We start from the raw sequence: 16782 nt of genomic DNA, 5'->3' as shown, positions 1-16782 counted from the left end.
GCAACCACACTTTTTTTTTAATTCAGTTGCCCAATTCACAGCGGATAATTCTTGTCTCATCTCTTCAAGATTTGAGTTTTTGAAATTTGGAACCAAAATCTCATTATTCCTTATCTCCATATGCAGCAAGACATCAAACTTAATTGAGCAATGATTATTTGCACAGATGTTCTCCAGTCTTCACCCTATTAAATATTTCTGTATAAGAAGGTAACAATAAATTTAAAATACTATTGTTCTAGTATGTTCCCTAATCATTTGGTGAAGAAAACCATCCTGAACAGTTTCTAAAATCATGCCTCCCTCGTGACTTGACTGTATAGAGTTTACCATTAATTTCATCTGGTGAGATGTAACAAAATTCAACTAAAAACATTTCTTTTCTTACAAACACTAAAAGAAACCCAGAATTAACCTTACTGCTATAAGCTTGATGTCCTCAATTTGAGTAGGATGTAACTCTCATTTTACATTTGATGCCACTTCTACCTCTCCTTGTTTTTTATTAAAATAACCTTTAAACTAAATTTAAGTTATTTCCATGACATCAAAATCCTCTGTTTTAACCAGTATTCTGAAGTCATCCCTCTTATTTCTTATACTTTTGGCATTATGTTAATATCAATTTAGCCTTCCATTAAAATGACTCATACTTTGCTTGTACACTATACTTTTCTCTACATCTTTTTTTTTTTCTTCATTATTCTGGTCCTCTTCATTGTCTAGTCCTAGTTTAAAGTTGCCCTTACAGTTGAGTTAATAACTCTTGCAAATAGCTATTTTATCCCTTTGCATGTATAAGCATAACTTTCTCTTGAACTCTTTCTGCCATTTCCAACAGCTTACACTTTTTTTTTATCAGTTGTTTCTTCCAATTTTTTCTCTAGCCTACAAACTCAGCAAACACTTGCACATTTTCACCACCAATTACGTTAAAAGTGCCTGGCAGTCTCTAGTTCTCAGATAGAACTTGCTCCTTGCACCTATTGCATCTTACAAACTGTGAATAAATAATTAACACTAAATACAAAAGTCTGTTTGAGCTTACAGTGGAGGACTTGTTGGGTGTGATAACATTTCTTTGTTTTGGGCTTACATGTGGTTTCAGAGTCTGTTATTCTCCTAAATTCTCATTTTGTGATATTTCTGCTGCCATTGACAAAATTAATGGCTGCTTTCTTCAAACTGTTGTGACCTCTTTGATTCTACATTATTTAACAATCTTACTGAATAAATATTTGTCTTCTATAACTTTCTTGTCATTAACTATTCGTAGCAGCCAAATGATCAGAATTCTCCACAAACTAAATTTACAGAAGCTAAACATATTACTTGTGGTGACATGACCTGCATCATTCAAATAAAGTGCAGTTAACTCTTTGTATTAACAGGATAATAAGCTGTATAGCAAACAATTACACAGGCCTGCAATGGTCTTATTGTTCTACAGTAATTCCTGTATGCTGAATCCAAAAATGATATCCATTTGTCTCCATCATGTACAGATTTTTCACAAAATGTCATAATGCAGTATATAAAAGAAAGATCACAACATGTAGTTTTGAGACTAAAAGATGTAGATTTCACAAAAAATCAGGATGAATGAGGATGCATATTCGTTCAGTATCAATGTTCTTCCCTTCAGTTTGTTTGTATTTTTGTTAACAAACATAATAATAGAAAAATGTTCATTGTGGTAAACGAAATAATAATTTGATCTTAGTAAGAGTTTTTTATTCTTCCTGATTTGTAAAATATCTTTACTTGAAAAATCTGTTATTAAAACCAAAACAACTTTTATGAAGTTTAAATCCACAGGCATGTGCTATCAGACCACATTTTCTAATTGTGCTTTTTAAGAGCATGTATGAGTACATTTTACTCTTCAAATATTTTTGTAATTGAACCAGCTGTTGTATTAGCTCTGTGCTTGTTAATTAATAATTTATAGTTTTGTAGAAGATGAGGTAGACCTAACACAGTCGTATGAATAAGTCTCTGGGCATATGATGTGATTTTATGTATAATTCTTTAAGTTATTTTCTTTCACAAAAAGTTGCCCTATTTTATTTTTCAGGTGGAATGTTAGCCTTAGGGTCCCGGTCTCTTCCAGATGACCGTAAGGAGCATTACATGACATTGGCTAAAGATATTGGTAACACATGTCATGAGTCTTATCAGAGATCAGGTAAGTTAAATTCACTAGTGGCTAATATTTTATCAGAATATTCAAATAATTTTTTTTCTTGTAACTTGTTTATAGTGTCATTTTGATATTCAAGATAGCAGTAATTTGTACATGTTCACATATATCAAAACTATGGTGCAAGTCTATTCAATGACCCCCATTCTCCAGTACTTGACACTTATTTATGTAATGGACACTAACCCTCCAAAATGAATAAAGCTACAAGGGATCATTTCAAAACATATCCCACAATGCTTTAAATGAATAACACTTTTCTCAACTTTGCTCCCATGGCTTTTAAGATGTTGTGCATGTTGCCACACTGGTTATGTGGTCTGTCACTATCATGCGAGAAAAAGTGTATCTTATATTTATTTCACAATTTGTTCAGTTTTTTAACAAAACATGTCTTATGTTGATTTACCAGAAAGAAAGTTGAGTCCAATTTAATTTGTATTTGACTGTGAAATTCTTTGTTACCATGATAGCTGTTTATTTTTAATCTTATCTGTTTTTATTTTAAGTATATATATAAAGGCTCATTCTAATTTGTGTACGTTAACATTTCCCTTAGCAACCAAACTGGGCCCAGAGACATTCCGATTTACAGATGATAAATTAGGATTCACTATATAGTAAATACCCTCAGATGGTATGATAGGATTACTTGACAAACATTCTACAACAAACAAAAATATTCTTTATTTATCAACAAAAGAAATTAGGATTCACTATATAGTAAATACCCTCAGATGCTATGATAGGATTACTTGACAAACATACTTCTACAAACAAAAATATTCTTTATTTAATTTCTAACCTGCACAACTTCCCAGCCCCAATCACGGTACTTAGGATCATGAGTAAATCTCCAAAGGTAAAAGTAAGTTTCAATTGTTTCAGGTCGCTGAATATAATATTTCTCATTCTGTTTTATGGCTTTAGCTTCAATCTTTTGTTGGTAAATAAAGAATATTTTTGTTTGTTGTAGAATGTTTGTCAAGTAATCCTATCATACCATCTGAGGGTATTTACTATATAGTGAATCCTAATTTCTTTTGTTGGTAAATAAAGACTATTTTTGTTTGTAATAGAATGTTTGTCAAGTAATCCTAACGTAGCATCTGAGGGTATTTACTATATAGTGAATCCTAATTTCTTTTGTTGGGTTGAATAGTAAACTGAAACTTGTAATTTTGAGAATTTATTTTAATAGTGTTCAGTGGGTTTTATTGTTCTAACAAGCATGACTTATGAGTATTCATAATGTCATTATGAGGCTTTATTTGATTGCTTAAAATTGTTTTTAAATTAATCTTATTTGTAGACCCTGTGTTAGAAGTATTATTAAGTTTTAGTAAATGGTGTTCTGAATTTTTTCATCCAGGCTATTGAAAAACACTGTAGAGTGGAAGGAGGCTACACCGGATTGAAAAATGTTTATCTTCTGGATGGGCCAAAGGATGATGTTCAGCAGAGTTATTTCCTTGCTGAAACCTTAAAATATCTTTATTTACTGTTCTCAGATGACAGCCTCCTACCACTGGAAGACTGGGTCTTTAACACAGAGGCACACCCTTTTCCAGTTAATCATAACTCATGAAAAATCTGTTTTTCATTACAAAGAATAGTGTCAAACAGGACATTTAACTATTGCTTTTAGATATATGACATTCTCACAGTAGTACTGACTTTTGTGTGTACAAGGACATCTTCAATGCCTTTATCCATTGAAGTATTATTTGCAATTTACATTTTAAACCAAATACATCAAATATCTTACATATGTGTGAACCTTTTGGTGGTATTTTAAACTGTATATTGTACAGATAAACTGTTAAAATACAGAAAAACACAAATTTGTTTTATGCTGGCACATTAAATACAATGCCAGTCAGATAATCTGATTTGTATCTTTATTGTGTACTAGGGTGTACATTCTCAAATTTTTTGGAAGTGTTTCTTATTAAAGGATAATGGTACATATTTACTAGCAAGTTTAGGTTCTTGGGTTTCCAGATGAGTGTTAATTTTTAATCTAATTACTATACCTATGATACAGAGAAAAATATGAAACAAAACTACATTTTAAGTTGTATGCTATTTTTATCTGCTCTTAAGTTTTGTGTGAGAGTTGGTATTCTATCTAATTTGAGTTACATAGAAATGCTTAAGAGCGAGGGATATGGTTTTAAGGTATCAGTTTTTAAAAGTAACTTTAATATACAGATAAAAAAGGGACTTACCAAAGCACTACTTCATACAGTTAAGATTTTATATATATATAAAATTTGTATATATAATTACATAAGTAGCTGTGTTTTTCATGTTGATGTAGATATAAAACTAGAGTAATAGTTTTAAATGACCTAATTACCAATGTTTTAATGCATGGTTACTAATATTTTGATCAAAGAGAATGCTCAATGTTCAATAGTTGAATAAAGCATCTTAGAAACTACAGTTTTAAATTAGTGTGTTACTGATAAATGAATTGAGAAATAATAGATAATACATGTATTATTGAAAATTGTTGCTTGAAAAAATTTATCAAAATGTCATTTCAAAGATTAAAAGTAACTACATTAATTTGTATTTCAAATATACAGACTTTGTTTTTGCAGATACTATGACCTCTTCCTGTGTGCATGGTTTTTACTTAAAACATGATGTGTTCAAACAATACAGATGAAAAAAATTCCTGTTTCATTTAAAAATGCCTTCAATGTTCATATAGGTTTTACTCACAAAATTATAACTCAGTGATAAAACATTTTATATTGACTTAATAGGAAGTGAGATTTTCAGAAATGTACACTTGGTTAATTCTGTTCACTAATGGTGCAGCTAACTGGACCTTTTCATGTATGTTACTTGATGTGATCTTTTGAATTACTTTATAGTTATTATGTTTGGTGTGATCAGTTTGATCTTTTGTTGTGATGGATATGAATGTATATTTCCTGTGAGTGCAAACTTTTGACTTTTGCTTCAAAGATTATATGTATTAAAATGTCTTTCACACTACTGGCCAACCGTAAGGCACTACTGTATTTTTACTGGTCCGTGAAAAGTCAAATTCAGATATTACTTTTAAAAGGAACTGACTTTCAGAAGTGTAAATTAGATTGAGTTCAAGGTTTAAAAGTTTACATTGAAAATTTGTAATTATTTTTTCCTTAAATTTAGTATATTTGATCTATTCACCTCCTTTTGATTGCATAATATGACATTATATGTGATACTCCCTGTTATTAAACAAACAAAAAAACAATTATTTGTAGCATTTAAAAATTTGAAGGTAGAATATTCTTCATTTTTATAGCCTAAAAAATTAAGTAGTTTTCTATAAATCTTCTAAGTAGCTATATTAACATAACCATACATTTAATTTTACAGTTTAAGAGCTGTGTCTTGAAACATTAGTCAAGGAAACACACTGTTCTAGTGTTCTTTTATAGATATTTATGCATACAGTTACCAGGTTTATATCCTGTTTGCAGAAAAGCTTACTATTTATTGGAGGACATCATCATGGTTTTTGTTCTGTATAAGTCTTACGAGATTTCAGCTATATACCATTTACACTTTTCCCTTCTATTGCTCAGACATAACATATTTATCACACAAGCCCACAGATTTTCAATACAAAACCACTTCTGTGTAGTTGGTTAAACTACAACCGAACCTCTTATATTTCACCACTTCTCTTGCTTAGTTTAGTTATATTATTCATTCTCTGTTGGTGTTACTACAGTGATATAATGTATAATTCTTCCTTTTGGTCCAATTATAAAAAAAAATACCTTTTTTCATATGGTCAGACTATAACTGCATCTTTTACAATCTTTCCCTTGTGACATTAGACTACTATTGTATCACTTTGGGTTAAACCTATGTACGAGGCTTGATCCATTGGTCCGAGTCTCAGGATGTTGAAGCTATACGTGCTAAAACTGAACTTACTAAGTGTATCTTCATGAAATTTTGCAATCAAAACTTTTGATATTCATTTAAGAGTTCCTATAAGTTACACCAATTAAATATGAAAAATTTAAGATAAAAGTATTTTTATTCTTAGCATGAAAATCACCTCACTTAGATTTACTCAGTAAAGGCTTTGGAAATTCACAGACAAATCTTTAATACAAATACTTTATTGAAAATTTGAATGTTTTGTGTACAACAGACTTGTAATGTTTATTTAGAGTTTTTTTTGATAACTTTTTATCTTTTATTTTCTTTACCCTAAGACTAGCTGTAGCTAAATCATCATTGTACTCTGATGTACTGCATGGTATGAAATTTGAACACTCAAACACGTAGATAAATAGACCTAGCTTTCTTCTCTCAAGTTCATTGTCCTAACAAAAATTATTTCAGTTAGTAGAACAGAATATCTCAAAACTACTGTCATATAACTGGCTTCATAACTAAGCAATAAATAGGGTAAAAGATTTCATTACTGCTGTGAGCAACAGCTTTGCTTATTCACACATCAATTACATCCTCTCAACTAATGTCTATTGCTGCTAAATACAAAAGGATGGTTGTAAGCTTGAAATAAAAAAAACAAACAATTTTGTTATAAAGATGCCCATCAAATAACATTGGTTTTGAAAATCGCCATGAAAGTTAAGGATAGATAGGTAGGGCTTCTGTTGTGGGTTAAAAAGATGTATTGATATCTCTGCAAATGGAGTAGTTAGGACATCAAAAATGTACAGTTGACCTTGTCGTTATTTAAGTTTTATGTTTACATTGGGGGGGGGGGGATTTGTCATATGACAACACAAATAAAGATTAAGAATTTTTTAAGTATTTCCTTTTGAACCTAAGAAATTCAATCTTGTACACTACATTCTGATTTAGGGTTTATTGAAATGTATAATAAATTGTTTAGTTGAGTTTTGAATGTAACTAAAATGCTGTGGCATGCTCAATTGACTGATACTTTGCATAATAGGTTAAGTTAGTAGTTGAGGTCGTTCGTAAATGACAAGAAAATCTTTGCTTTTTGGTGACTATTTTTCACCTTCCTTGTGATAAGTGGTGTCATTTTTCCCCATGAAGGTGAACTATCTAGTCACCAAAACGTTTTTCTTGATATCAAGTACTGGTTGATATCAGATTTGACTATTCTCCTATGAATAACTATAATTATACTACAACTCCTTTAGTATGTAACTTGCATTCCTTCACTTCTGATACTCAGGCTTATATTGCTTCACTTCCTGGGTTAGGCTACACCCCTTCTATTGGTGAAGCTGCAACAATACCACTCATTACTCTTATGTCTGTTGTTGCCAGAATAAATCACTAGATTCAAGCTTCAACTCTACCATTCACTACTGCTGTCATCATCCCTGCTACTGTTGTTGTTGTTTTAATAAATCACTAGATTCAAGCTTCAACTCTACCATTCACTACTGCTGTCATCATCCCTGCTACTGTTGTTGTTTTAATAAATTACCACAAGAGTCAAGCTTCAACTCTACCATTCACTACTGCTGTCATCATCCCTGCTACTGTTGTTGTTTTAATAAATTACCACAAGAGTCAAGCTTCAACTCTACCATTCACTACTGCTGTCATCATCCCTGCTACTGTTGTTGTTTTAATAAATCACTAGATTCAAGCTTCAACTCTACCATTCACTACTGCTGTCATCATCCCTGCTACTGTTGTTTTAATAAATCACTAGATTCAAGCTTCAACTCTACCATTCACTACTGCTGTCATCATCCCTGCTACTGTTGTTGTTTTAATAAATTACCACAAGAGTCAAGCTTCAACTAACCCATCATTCATTATTGTATCTATTGTCCCTGCTATCTGTTGTTTAAATAAATCTACTAGGTTGTAGTAGTAGTAGCCAATTGTTAAATTTTTTAAAGTATAAGATACAGTACCCCTAGTCCACCTACCATATTGGAAAAGACCTGTTATTCTCATTGTGTTAAATTAAGATAGTTTAGGTAAACAAAGTATAGTTAGTATGAGCAAGTATCTTTCAAGGTTAATTGAGTAGGTCTGTGGGCAGTATTTTAAAATCAATACAAAAACTTAATATGTAATATACTTGATATAATGTGTGAAACTCAGGCTTACTAATATGTCTTGAAGAGTGCACACATTTTACTTTGTCTTCCAGTATAATAATTTCATCATAGGTTTTTTAGACATCTGTGTAGCTGTTTGTTATGAATATAAGTAAGCAATAGAAATACAGCATAAGTTTTAGAAGACTGCCAATACTTGTAATATTTTTTAGGTCTTGTATTACTGGATTTTGTGGCCAAACTCTTCAGTAGGTAAATATATATAAAGTTTTAATTTTAAATAATTGTACAATGTCATGAAATAATTCAAATTCTTGTACCAATAACGTTAAATGTATTGCATGTTTTCTGACAGTGAAACCTTTTTTATGATTGTTAAAAATTATATATATATACACTTTCATGTTTTGGTAATGTTAAAAACTTAAGTTCTTTCCACTACAAATCCATTGTGATATTAATTTTATAATTTCTATCTGTTAAAGTCCACGTTTATAGTTTACTGTAGTAAAACAATAGAGATATGGTTGATATTTATGGTTAAATATAATAAATAATCAAGATTAATTTCTACATACACATCAACAACAAATACCTAACAAAGTGTACACATACGTCAAAATAATTACGGTAGGGTGCAGAAGTACAAGTTTTAAAGTAGCTAATTTCTGAAATTTTATCTTTGTTCCCATCTAGTATTATTGTTATATATCTGAAAATAGCCAGTATTCAATTTGTGTTCTAGTGGCAATACTCAGAATACTAAAACTTGCACTTTACACTATATAGAGAACATCCACAAGACCATTAAACTTATCCATCTGTGGATTTTGATACATCGGAGATATGAACATTTATGATTCATATATTCAAAGTGATTTTGGCTTTGAGAAATGTGCACATGATGATAATATGGTGAATATTTTTTTTACATTGTTTTGAAAATGCATTCTGAATACAGAGAATAACTTAAGTTCTAATTTGCTAGAATTGAACTACAAACAACCTTACCTTTTTAGTGTGAAGAAATGTGTAATTTTTTTTGTTTGATGTACCATATTTAACTGTCATAATTGTTATTTCAGTCTCATTTCATAGTAGTAAGTATTGCTGTTGGTTGCATATAAACATATATTTGTACCTAGTAACCTTATACATTTCTGAGTATTGATTTTAAACTGGTATACCAGTTATATTATCCATTTGCAAGTGCGTTTTTTAAAATAAAAACAAAAAAATACATAGGCCTAGCATATCACAATCTAGAACAATGTTTAAATCCCCTGCTGTGGAAAATATGCGAGATTTCAATAGTAGTTAGAATAGCAATCGGGTAAACTATTTAAAATAATTAAAGGATAATCAAAAGACACAACTACTGCTATAAAATAATGTCAATGGAATCCTCAAGATTATTTTGATGCAAAACAAGTGGCAGGTGACCATTCGTGCGACTTACTTGGTAAATATAAACTATTGAATTCCATATCCACAAATGTTTGTTTGATGCAAGACTTTGAACCCAGTGAATTATCAGAAATTGTTTGTTAATAATGCATATGATCAATGTAGCAAACTTAAAATAAGTGAATTAATGAGCCATTTCCAGTTTAGCAACTCTGTCTGGAGGTGAATCACATATTACCAAAGCACTTATATTAAGCACCTTGTATGTATTTAATCAAATTCAAGTCTGTTGGATGTGCTATTTAGTCCATTTACTCTTCTAGAAGTTGCTAAGCAGTTGAGCATGGTGGATGTTAACATCCACTGGAGAAAGTTGCATGTGGCAGTACTGATGATTGTAAGTTTGCATCCTTACATCATGTGGCATTCATAATATATGGCCACAAATACTGATCCCTTTCCAAATCAGTATGCCACCACAACACTAAGCACATCTTTCTTCCATGAAACTGTGGTTGTACCTGGTCCTTGGCATTCTTCAAATTTGTATATGACTCTTATCTGGCTACAATATGAAACAGCCAGTTAAAAAGAGTATCTTTTTATAGCAGGATATTCTGTTCTGAAGTTCAAAAACAATACATAGTTTCTAGATAAAGATGTCATTACTAGTTAATATATGTTTGCACAAGTAAAATTTACAAATTTAATATAAACTGATTATAAAAGCTAACTGCATTAATAAGGGTGTGTATGGCGATAAGTTGCTTATTGAAGTCATTTTGTCTGCTTGTTGATTGCATCAATGTGTACTAATGGTGGATTGCACAATCTATATCATCAACCCATATACTGTTTGATTCAATCAAAAAGTGGCACACAACAGGACTACTGTTATAATATAAGTTAGTGTTAGGGCATCGATGGTTGTAGTATCAAATGTATTTATCAGCATTATTTTGATATCTTAACCTTGATGTTATTATATCCAGGTTGAAACCACTTCTGCTGTCAGTCTGTCTATAGAGGACTTCAGCAACTTAATTTATTGCATAATATAGGAATGATCTAAAAGTGAAGTGTCACAAATTAATATAATAAATATACCCCAAAAGAAAGCTATTCCAAGTTTGCCTTATACTTCATTTATAGCTTTCTTGGTTGCCGAATAAGTGTGTCAAAAGTAAACAAGTTGTGCTTGAATTGGGAAGAAGTACACAGCTAGAAAATATGATTAATTTTGTAGATAAATCATTTAGTCAGAAAATAACTTTTCCTGGGATTAATGTCCATCAATGAGTATGTACCAAAAATGGCACTTGACCATATTTGCCAGAATCTATGTCAAAATGGGAGAAGGAGGGGGTTAGAAAATCATTGGTTAAAATTTATGCAATAAATATTTTGAAATAGGTCATTTATATTACTGAAGGTGGATGTTTGTAGTTTTAAGTACAATATTAGTTATTATTTGCCAATGTTACACTGAAAAACCATTAAATAATTTTTGAAATTTATGAAAGTATCATAGCATAATGGTAATACTACATGTCAATAAATGTGAAGTAGCTAGCTTTCAGAAAAGGTAAATACATCAAAATGAACTGGAGAAGCTTCCATCTCCAAGTTTTAGTCTAGATAACAATCAAACCATTTGTGAAATAAACTCAAAAAAGTATAAACTGGTGTTGTCAGAACATGCTTTTAAGTGAGTATGTATAATACCATTTTTTTTTAAATCCAGTATATGAGAATGAATATGGTTGAAACAAAAAGTCAATTTCTTTTTATTTACTCACTGATAATAAAGTAATGAGCCAAAACTTTATTGACTTTAGCACAATTTTTATGTATACACTGAAACCAGCAAAACTTCTGTTTCTCCTAAAATAATAATTTAAACTTAAAGTAATCCAAAACTGTGCAAGATGATTTTAATCTTAAACACTGGTTCGTGTTTTTGAAGTTCAAAAATCAGTCGATTTTCCCTAGAGCTCTGACTCTTTGAAGCAGTGGTGGATGGGAATGATGCCAAGCAGAGAAGAGCCAGTCATCAACAGGAAAACCAAGGTTGTCTTTATTCAGTTTGATGAGGGCACTTCGTAAATCTGCTGCTTTGTTCTTTGCTTTTGCAAATGCGTCTGCTTGGAACTCGTAATATCTACTTAAGGCATTCAAGAGGAAGGACAGAAGCTGCAATTACAAAAATTAATTTCATTTGGAAGTGAAAATAAGGAATAAAGATATCAATGTTAAACATAAATAAATTCACACGTCTCACTAGGATATTGGCCAGAAATTATTGAGGAAAGATAAACTATATGAAACATTGCAGAGACTACTTTTCAGTTGCCCCCAATAAAAATCATTTTGTATCCTGTTGGATTTTCTAATTATCACTAACAGATCTTGAAAAAACTGAGGCGTACCAATATACCATTTTAAAATTCATATAAATATGTATTATCATAAACCACAGCAAAAAATTTTCTTGCTCCATCAAGATAAAAATAAGTGATTTTACACAAACTATTAACTAAGTTATTAGAGCATATTTTTAAACACATGTTCAATTAATAATCCTTATCTTAATGAAGAGGAAGAGCCAGGAAAGATGGTAAGCTGTTGAAGTGAATTGCTTGCTTAATTATATTTTGCTTCAAAAGATGTTTTTTAAGAAAACGAGAATAAATTCTCAATAGCCACAAATGTAATTAGATTTTAAATCAGTCAAGAGATGGAGCTATGAGCTAAAAGTTTGTACTTGAAAAAGAAACTGAGCCAATGCTAGAAATATTTTGAGCTTCTTAAAATCTAACAAATGTTGCTTGAACCTGTAGATAATGCATATAACCAAATTACTTTAAGAGATGTAACTAAAATAAACAAACAAAAAAATTTAAATCCATAAATGTTAAACCAACCTCATTATATGGAGAGAAGATATACTGGAAAATGATAAGTAGTCCAATAAAAACAGGTTTTTCCATCTTAAAGCCAAAAGCAGCATACAAAATCTGGCTCTTGTACAGCATGGAAAACACCAGGAAATTTAGGAAAAGGTTTACCTTTAAATGTAGAATAACACAATTAAATTTATTTTTATACATGCATTCTTTTAACACATTTTCTCTTGTTACTATTTCTTTTGTATATGATTGGCTTAAAACAATTTTAACAAAACTTCAAGAGTTAGATCTGTTAATTGATTCCCAGAAAAATCCATTACATGTTCAACTTACTCTTTCCTATATCACTTAAATCTTACTACCTAATTAAAAAATATTAATTTTATAAGATCTAAATAACATATTAAACTTTTCAAATACTATCACTTACATTATAGGTCAATAAATAAATGCAAATTAAAACATAAAAACATTATTTTACTTGCATTTGAAATAAACACCTACCTGAAATATTACCAAATATTTAGTGGTATGGCTGAACTGCCAATGACCTAATTCATGAGTTAAGACAGCTAAAACCTCTTGATTATTGCAACCAGTTTTCTTTGGTTTCTTCTCGGTTTCTTCCTATGAAAATTAATGTCCATAAACATATACTAGCTCATTTAAAAAATACTTTGCTCTACATATTTCTTATAAAAGTAGTAATGCTGGATGGCATATTTATTTATGTAACCTAAGGTGTAATTCATTCTTGAAATGCACTTATATATTTACATTCCAGTAAGTTTTAAAACCTCCAAAAATCTATCGCAAAGTTCGAACAGCTGACAGAAAAATTTGCACTTGAATGTTATATCCATGTTTACCCACTTAAAAACAAAACCAACAGTGTACATTTTTTTATTTAATTCTTAAATCATCCATTTCAACAAACCAGAATATTACTATCCAAAAAAAACATGAATATATTTTAATCCATTAATGTTTTGATATAACATTCCAATTAAATAAAGTAAATCACCCAAAGTATTTTTTTATCGCAACCCGTCCTTTACAAAATGTCAATAATTCTTTTAATGTTTGATCTTAGATTATTTATAACCAATAAAAAGAGATTTTGAGTTACTACTTTCTGTATAGGACTAACTCATTCTGAAGATAGTGTATGAATTATATGGCCTACAGACTTATTGTTACTATTGCTGAGTTCACATCGACTAGTTAAGTAAATTATTTTATGGCATTTATACTTTAGTTAGAAAGATAAGTTATTATAGTTATACAATATTGTATGCTTTGTGTTTATGTTATTATTTTGTGTTCTTAATTACATATTTAAAGTTATAATTTGTATGCTTTTATGGTTACCCAGTGATTGTAAGATCTGTAAACATGACAGAGCCCATACATGGAGAGTTAATAGAAGCATCAAAACAGCTTAATAAAATGTTACCCCAATATATTGTGAACCAGTATACCTTTTAACAAAGAAACCCAAACAACAACTGCTTATACTGATACAATTTACTTTCATGTAGCTTAATAAAATGTTACCCCAATATATTGTGAACCAGTATACCTTTTAACAAAGAAACCCAAACAACAACTGCTTATACTGATACAATTTACTTTCATGTAGCTTAATAAAATGTTACCCCAATATATTGTGAACCAGTATACCTTTTAACAAAGAAACCCAGACAACAACTGCTTATACTGATACAATTTACTTTCATCTCTTCGTAAAAGAAATCCACAATTTTATCGAGCACTTATATATATTTTTGAAAGTTAAGGTATTAGTAAACAGGATAATAATAAGAAACAAAAACCCATGCTTTTAAAAACAGCCTCAGGTTAGTGGTTTAGTCATTCTATAGTTTGTTTTTTAACACGTAATTATTTAGGCTAAAAAAAATTATGAAAGTTTTTTTTGTTGAAGTTATTCCATTAAGAATATTAATGGTTTTTCAGGAATTTTGCTTTTTTTTTAAAGTTATACATCATGCATATTACCGAAAAGTATGGTAGACAAGAGCTAACAACTCATACTACATATGAATATGGATAGCCGACAGAATATTTTCAAAATTTATACATAAATTGTTTTGCTGCATTTCAATGTAATACCCGTCGAAAAGAAAAATCGCTCGTGTAACAACGGCTTTCAATACTTTATACATGAAGATTTCAAATATATTACTGAAAAACTATTCCAATAATTTAAATTTTTTTATATATATAATTACAAAATAGGAAATAAGATGTAATAATCCTCCAGTCTGTAAAAAAAATATGTAAACACTCCACAAGTCATTTTTTGAAATATGTCACAAGAAAACCACATGACATTCTACAATTCCTAATTTTTTAAAATATATCACATGGTTTTTAATAATTTAATGAAAATGTTTCTTTTTTTAGGATTTAACTTTTGGGGATAAAATAGCAAGCTTTAGGAAATATTTACGCTTAGAATTGTCCTAAAATTTCTGATGATTATAAAAAGTCTAACTGACAATGCTATTGTACAAATTACAAGTAAACCCACAACTGTCTCTTTGTCTTTCTCCTCTTCACTAGTTTCACTTTTGTTGCTATCTTCATTTAAAGGACTGTAGTCTTCAACAAGCGTATCAAAGAGAACAATTCTTTTGTTTTTGTAGAAACCATAGAAGTAAGCGTTACTATGAGATGACCTCTTAGATCCTAAAAATATTAATATATGCGTATTCATTTATTTGCCCGAAATCAAAACGATAAGAAATTACATAAAAAATCATAACTATTTATTTCTATAAATGGCTCAAAACACAAATATTTAAAGGAGCATTATAGACTAAGTGCTCAAAACTAATTTTGTACATAAACCTTTATGAATTATAACCAACTTGAAAACACTTTAATAACTGTTTAAAAATTAAAAAAATACTTTATAATTATAATATGAAACTCATTACAAAAACTAATAAAATGTAGTTTAGACACATTTTCCTAGAAAAATTGAGTAAATATTTCAGACAAAAAAACACTTTGATTTGAAGAAGAAAAATTTAGAAGTCATTATTTAATTACAAAAGTCATGCAATACTGAACATGACATCTTTTTTACTAAGTAATGTACGAATCTACAGAAAACCTAGGTAGAGTTTCAGATTGTAAGCCTATGATTATTTAGTTCATGGGGTAATTATTTAATTCAGTATGTCTCGTGAATGTTTAAACAAACTAGATAATCACACACTATAATTTACTAAATCACTAAATGTATTTCAATTGTTTTCACATAGTTTATCATGAACTAATAGCTTCAAAACGTACTAACAGTCAAGATTCCACATTTTTAATAATGCTTTTCATTAAACACCAGGTAGAGGTAGTATTAGTTTTACTTCATATACAAGCGCAGGCATTAAAGAGATTATAGTTAGTTAATAAACAGAACCTTCAACAATGAAGAGTTTTTTCAGAGGAAAGTCTATACTAGCTGCCAATGCTTCAATCTGTGTCCTCAATTCTCCTTCGGGAAGAGGAGTGAACTTGTCAAAAAGGGGAGCAATAAAATCTGGATAAATAGTCATCAGTACCTATAAAAATATAACACAATTATTTACATAAAAGAACAAAAGCCCATCAAAAATCTCTTATTTTTCAATAGACTTAAAATAAGACCCAAAACTCGAGCGCTTTCGAATAATTGACTATTCTTCTTCAGGAGAACAAACCCTTTGTGCTAACTCTTTTATCAAAATTCATATTTTTCAATTATAACAAAACTATAATTATTAATTTAACGAAGTATCTTTTAACATAACAAAGAGCTCGGTTATCATCTTTTTTTGTTATTTAAACATAGTTTTATGAAGAAAGCTAAATCTACTCTGAAGTTAAGGTGTATTATGTTCTTGACTAAATCACTAACTAATATTTACTGTTATATATTCATCATGTATAGCAAGTAAAATACATATTATTCTAAATATTCTTCTAGTAAGAAAAGTTTTCTAACAAATTTCTTGATGAAAGATTTTACAGTTGTACTTACTAGAGAGACCACAAAACAAAAAAGTTTTCTAACAAATGATGAAAGATTTTACAGTTGTACTTACTAGAGAGACCACAAAACAAAAAAGTTTTCTAACAAATGATGAAAGATTTTACAGTTGTACTTACTAGAGAGACCACAAAACAAAAAAGCCACAGATAGATGAAG

General features: G+C 29.8%; 2 protein-coding genes across 2 annotated transcripts in view; one reads left to right on the top strand and one right to left on the bottom strand.

The window, feature by feature from the left end:
• The window catches only part of LOC106478713 (mannosyl-oligosaccharide 1,2-alpha-mannosidase IA-like), a 35090-nt gene extending 29872 nt beyond the window's left edge, over positions 1-5218 (top strand). The window contains exons 8-11 of the mRNA XM_013939274.2: positions 2078-2188; positions 2763-2823; positions 3025-3035; positions 3547-5218. Of these exons, the coding sequence (XP_013794728.2) occupies positions 2078-2188; positions 2763-2823; positions 3025-3035; positions 3547-3791 (428 nt within the window). The 3' untranslated portion in view covers positions 3792-5218. The remainder of the gene's footprint in view (positions 1-2077; positions 2189-2762; positions 2824-3024; positions 3036-3546) is intronic.
• Positions 5219-11456: 6238 nt separating this feature from the next.
• The window catches only part of LOC106478711 (CAAX prenyl protease 1 homolog), a 19331-nt gene continuing 14005 nt past the window's right edge, over positions 11457-16782 (bottom strand). Inside the window, exons 6-11 of the mRNA XM_013939273.2 lie at positions 16743-16775; positions 16015-16156; positions 15121-15278; positions 13071-13193; positions 12582-12725; positions 11457-11850 (exon numbers count right to left, since the gene is read on the bottom strand). Of these exons, the coding sequence (XP_013794727.1) occupies positions 11632-11850; positions 12582-12725; positions 13071-13193; positions 15121-15278; positions 16015-16156; positions 16743-16775 (819 nt within the window). The 3' untranslated portion in view covers positions 11457-11631. The remainder of the gene's footprint in view (positions 11851-12581; positions 12726-13070; positions 13194-15120; positions 15279-16014; positions 16157-16742; positions 16776-16782) is intronic.

Source organism: Limulus polyphemus, unplaced genomic scaffold (genome assembly GCF_000517525.1).
Source record: "Limulus polyphemus unplaced genomic scaffold, Limulus_polyphemus-2.1.2 Scaffold243, whole genome shotgun sequence".
In the NCBI taxonomy this organism is placed as follows: Eukaryota; Metazoa; Arthropoda; class Merostomata; order Xiphosura; family Limulidae; genus Limulus; species Limulus polyphemus.
This window is presented reverse-complemented; position numbering and strand designations above follow the sequence as displayed.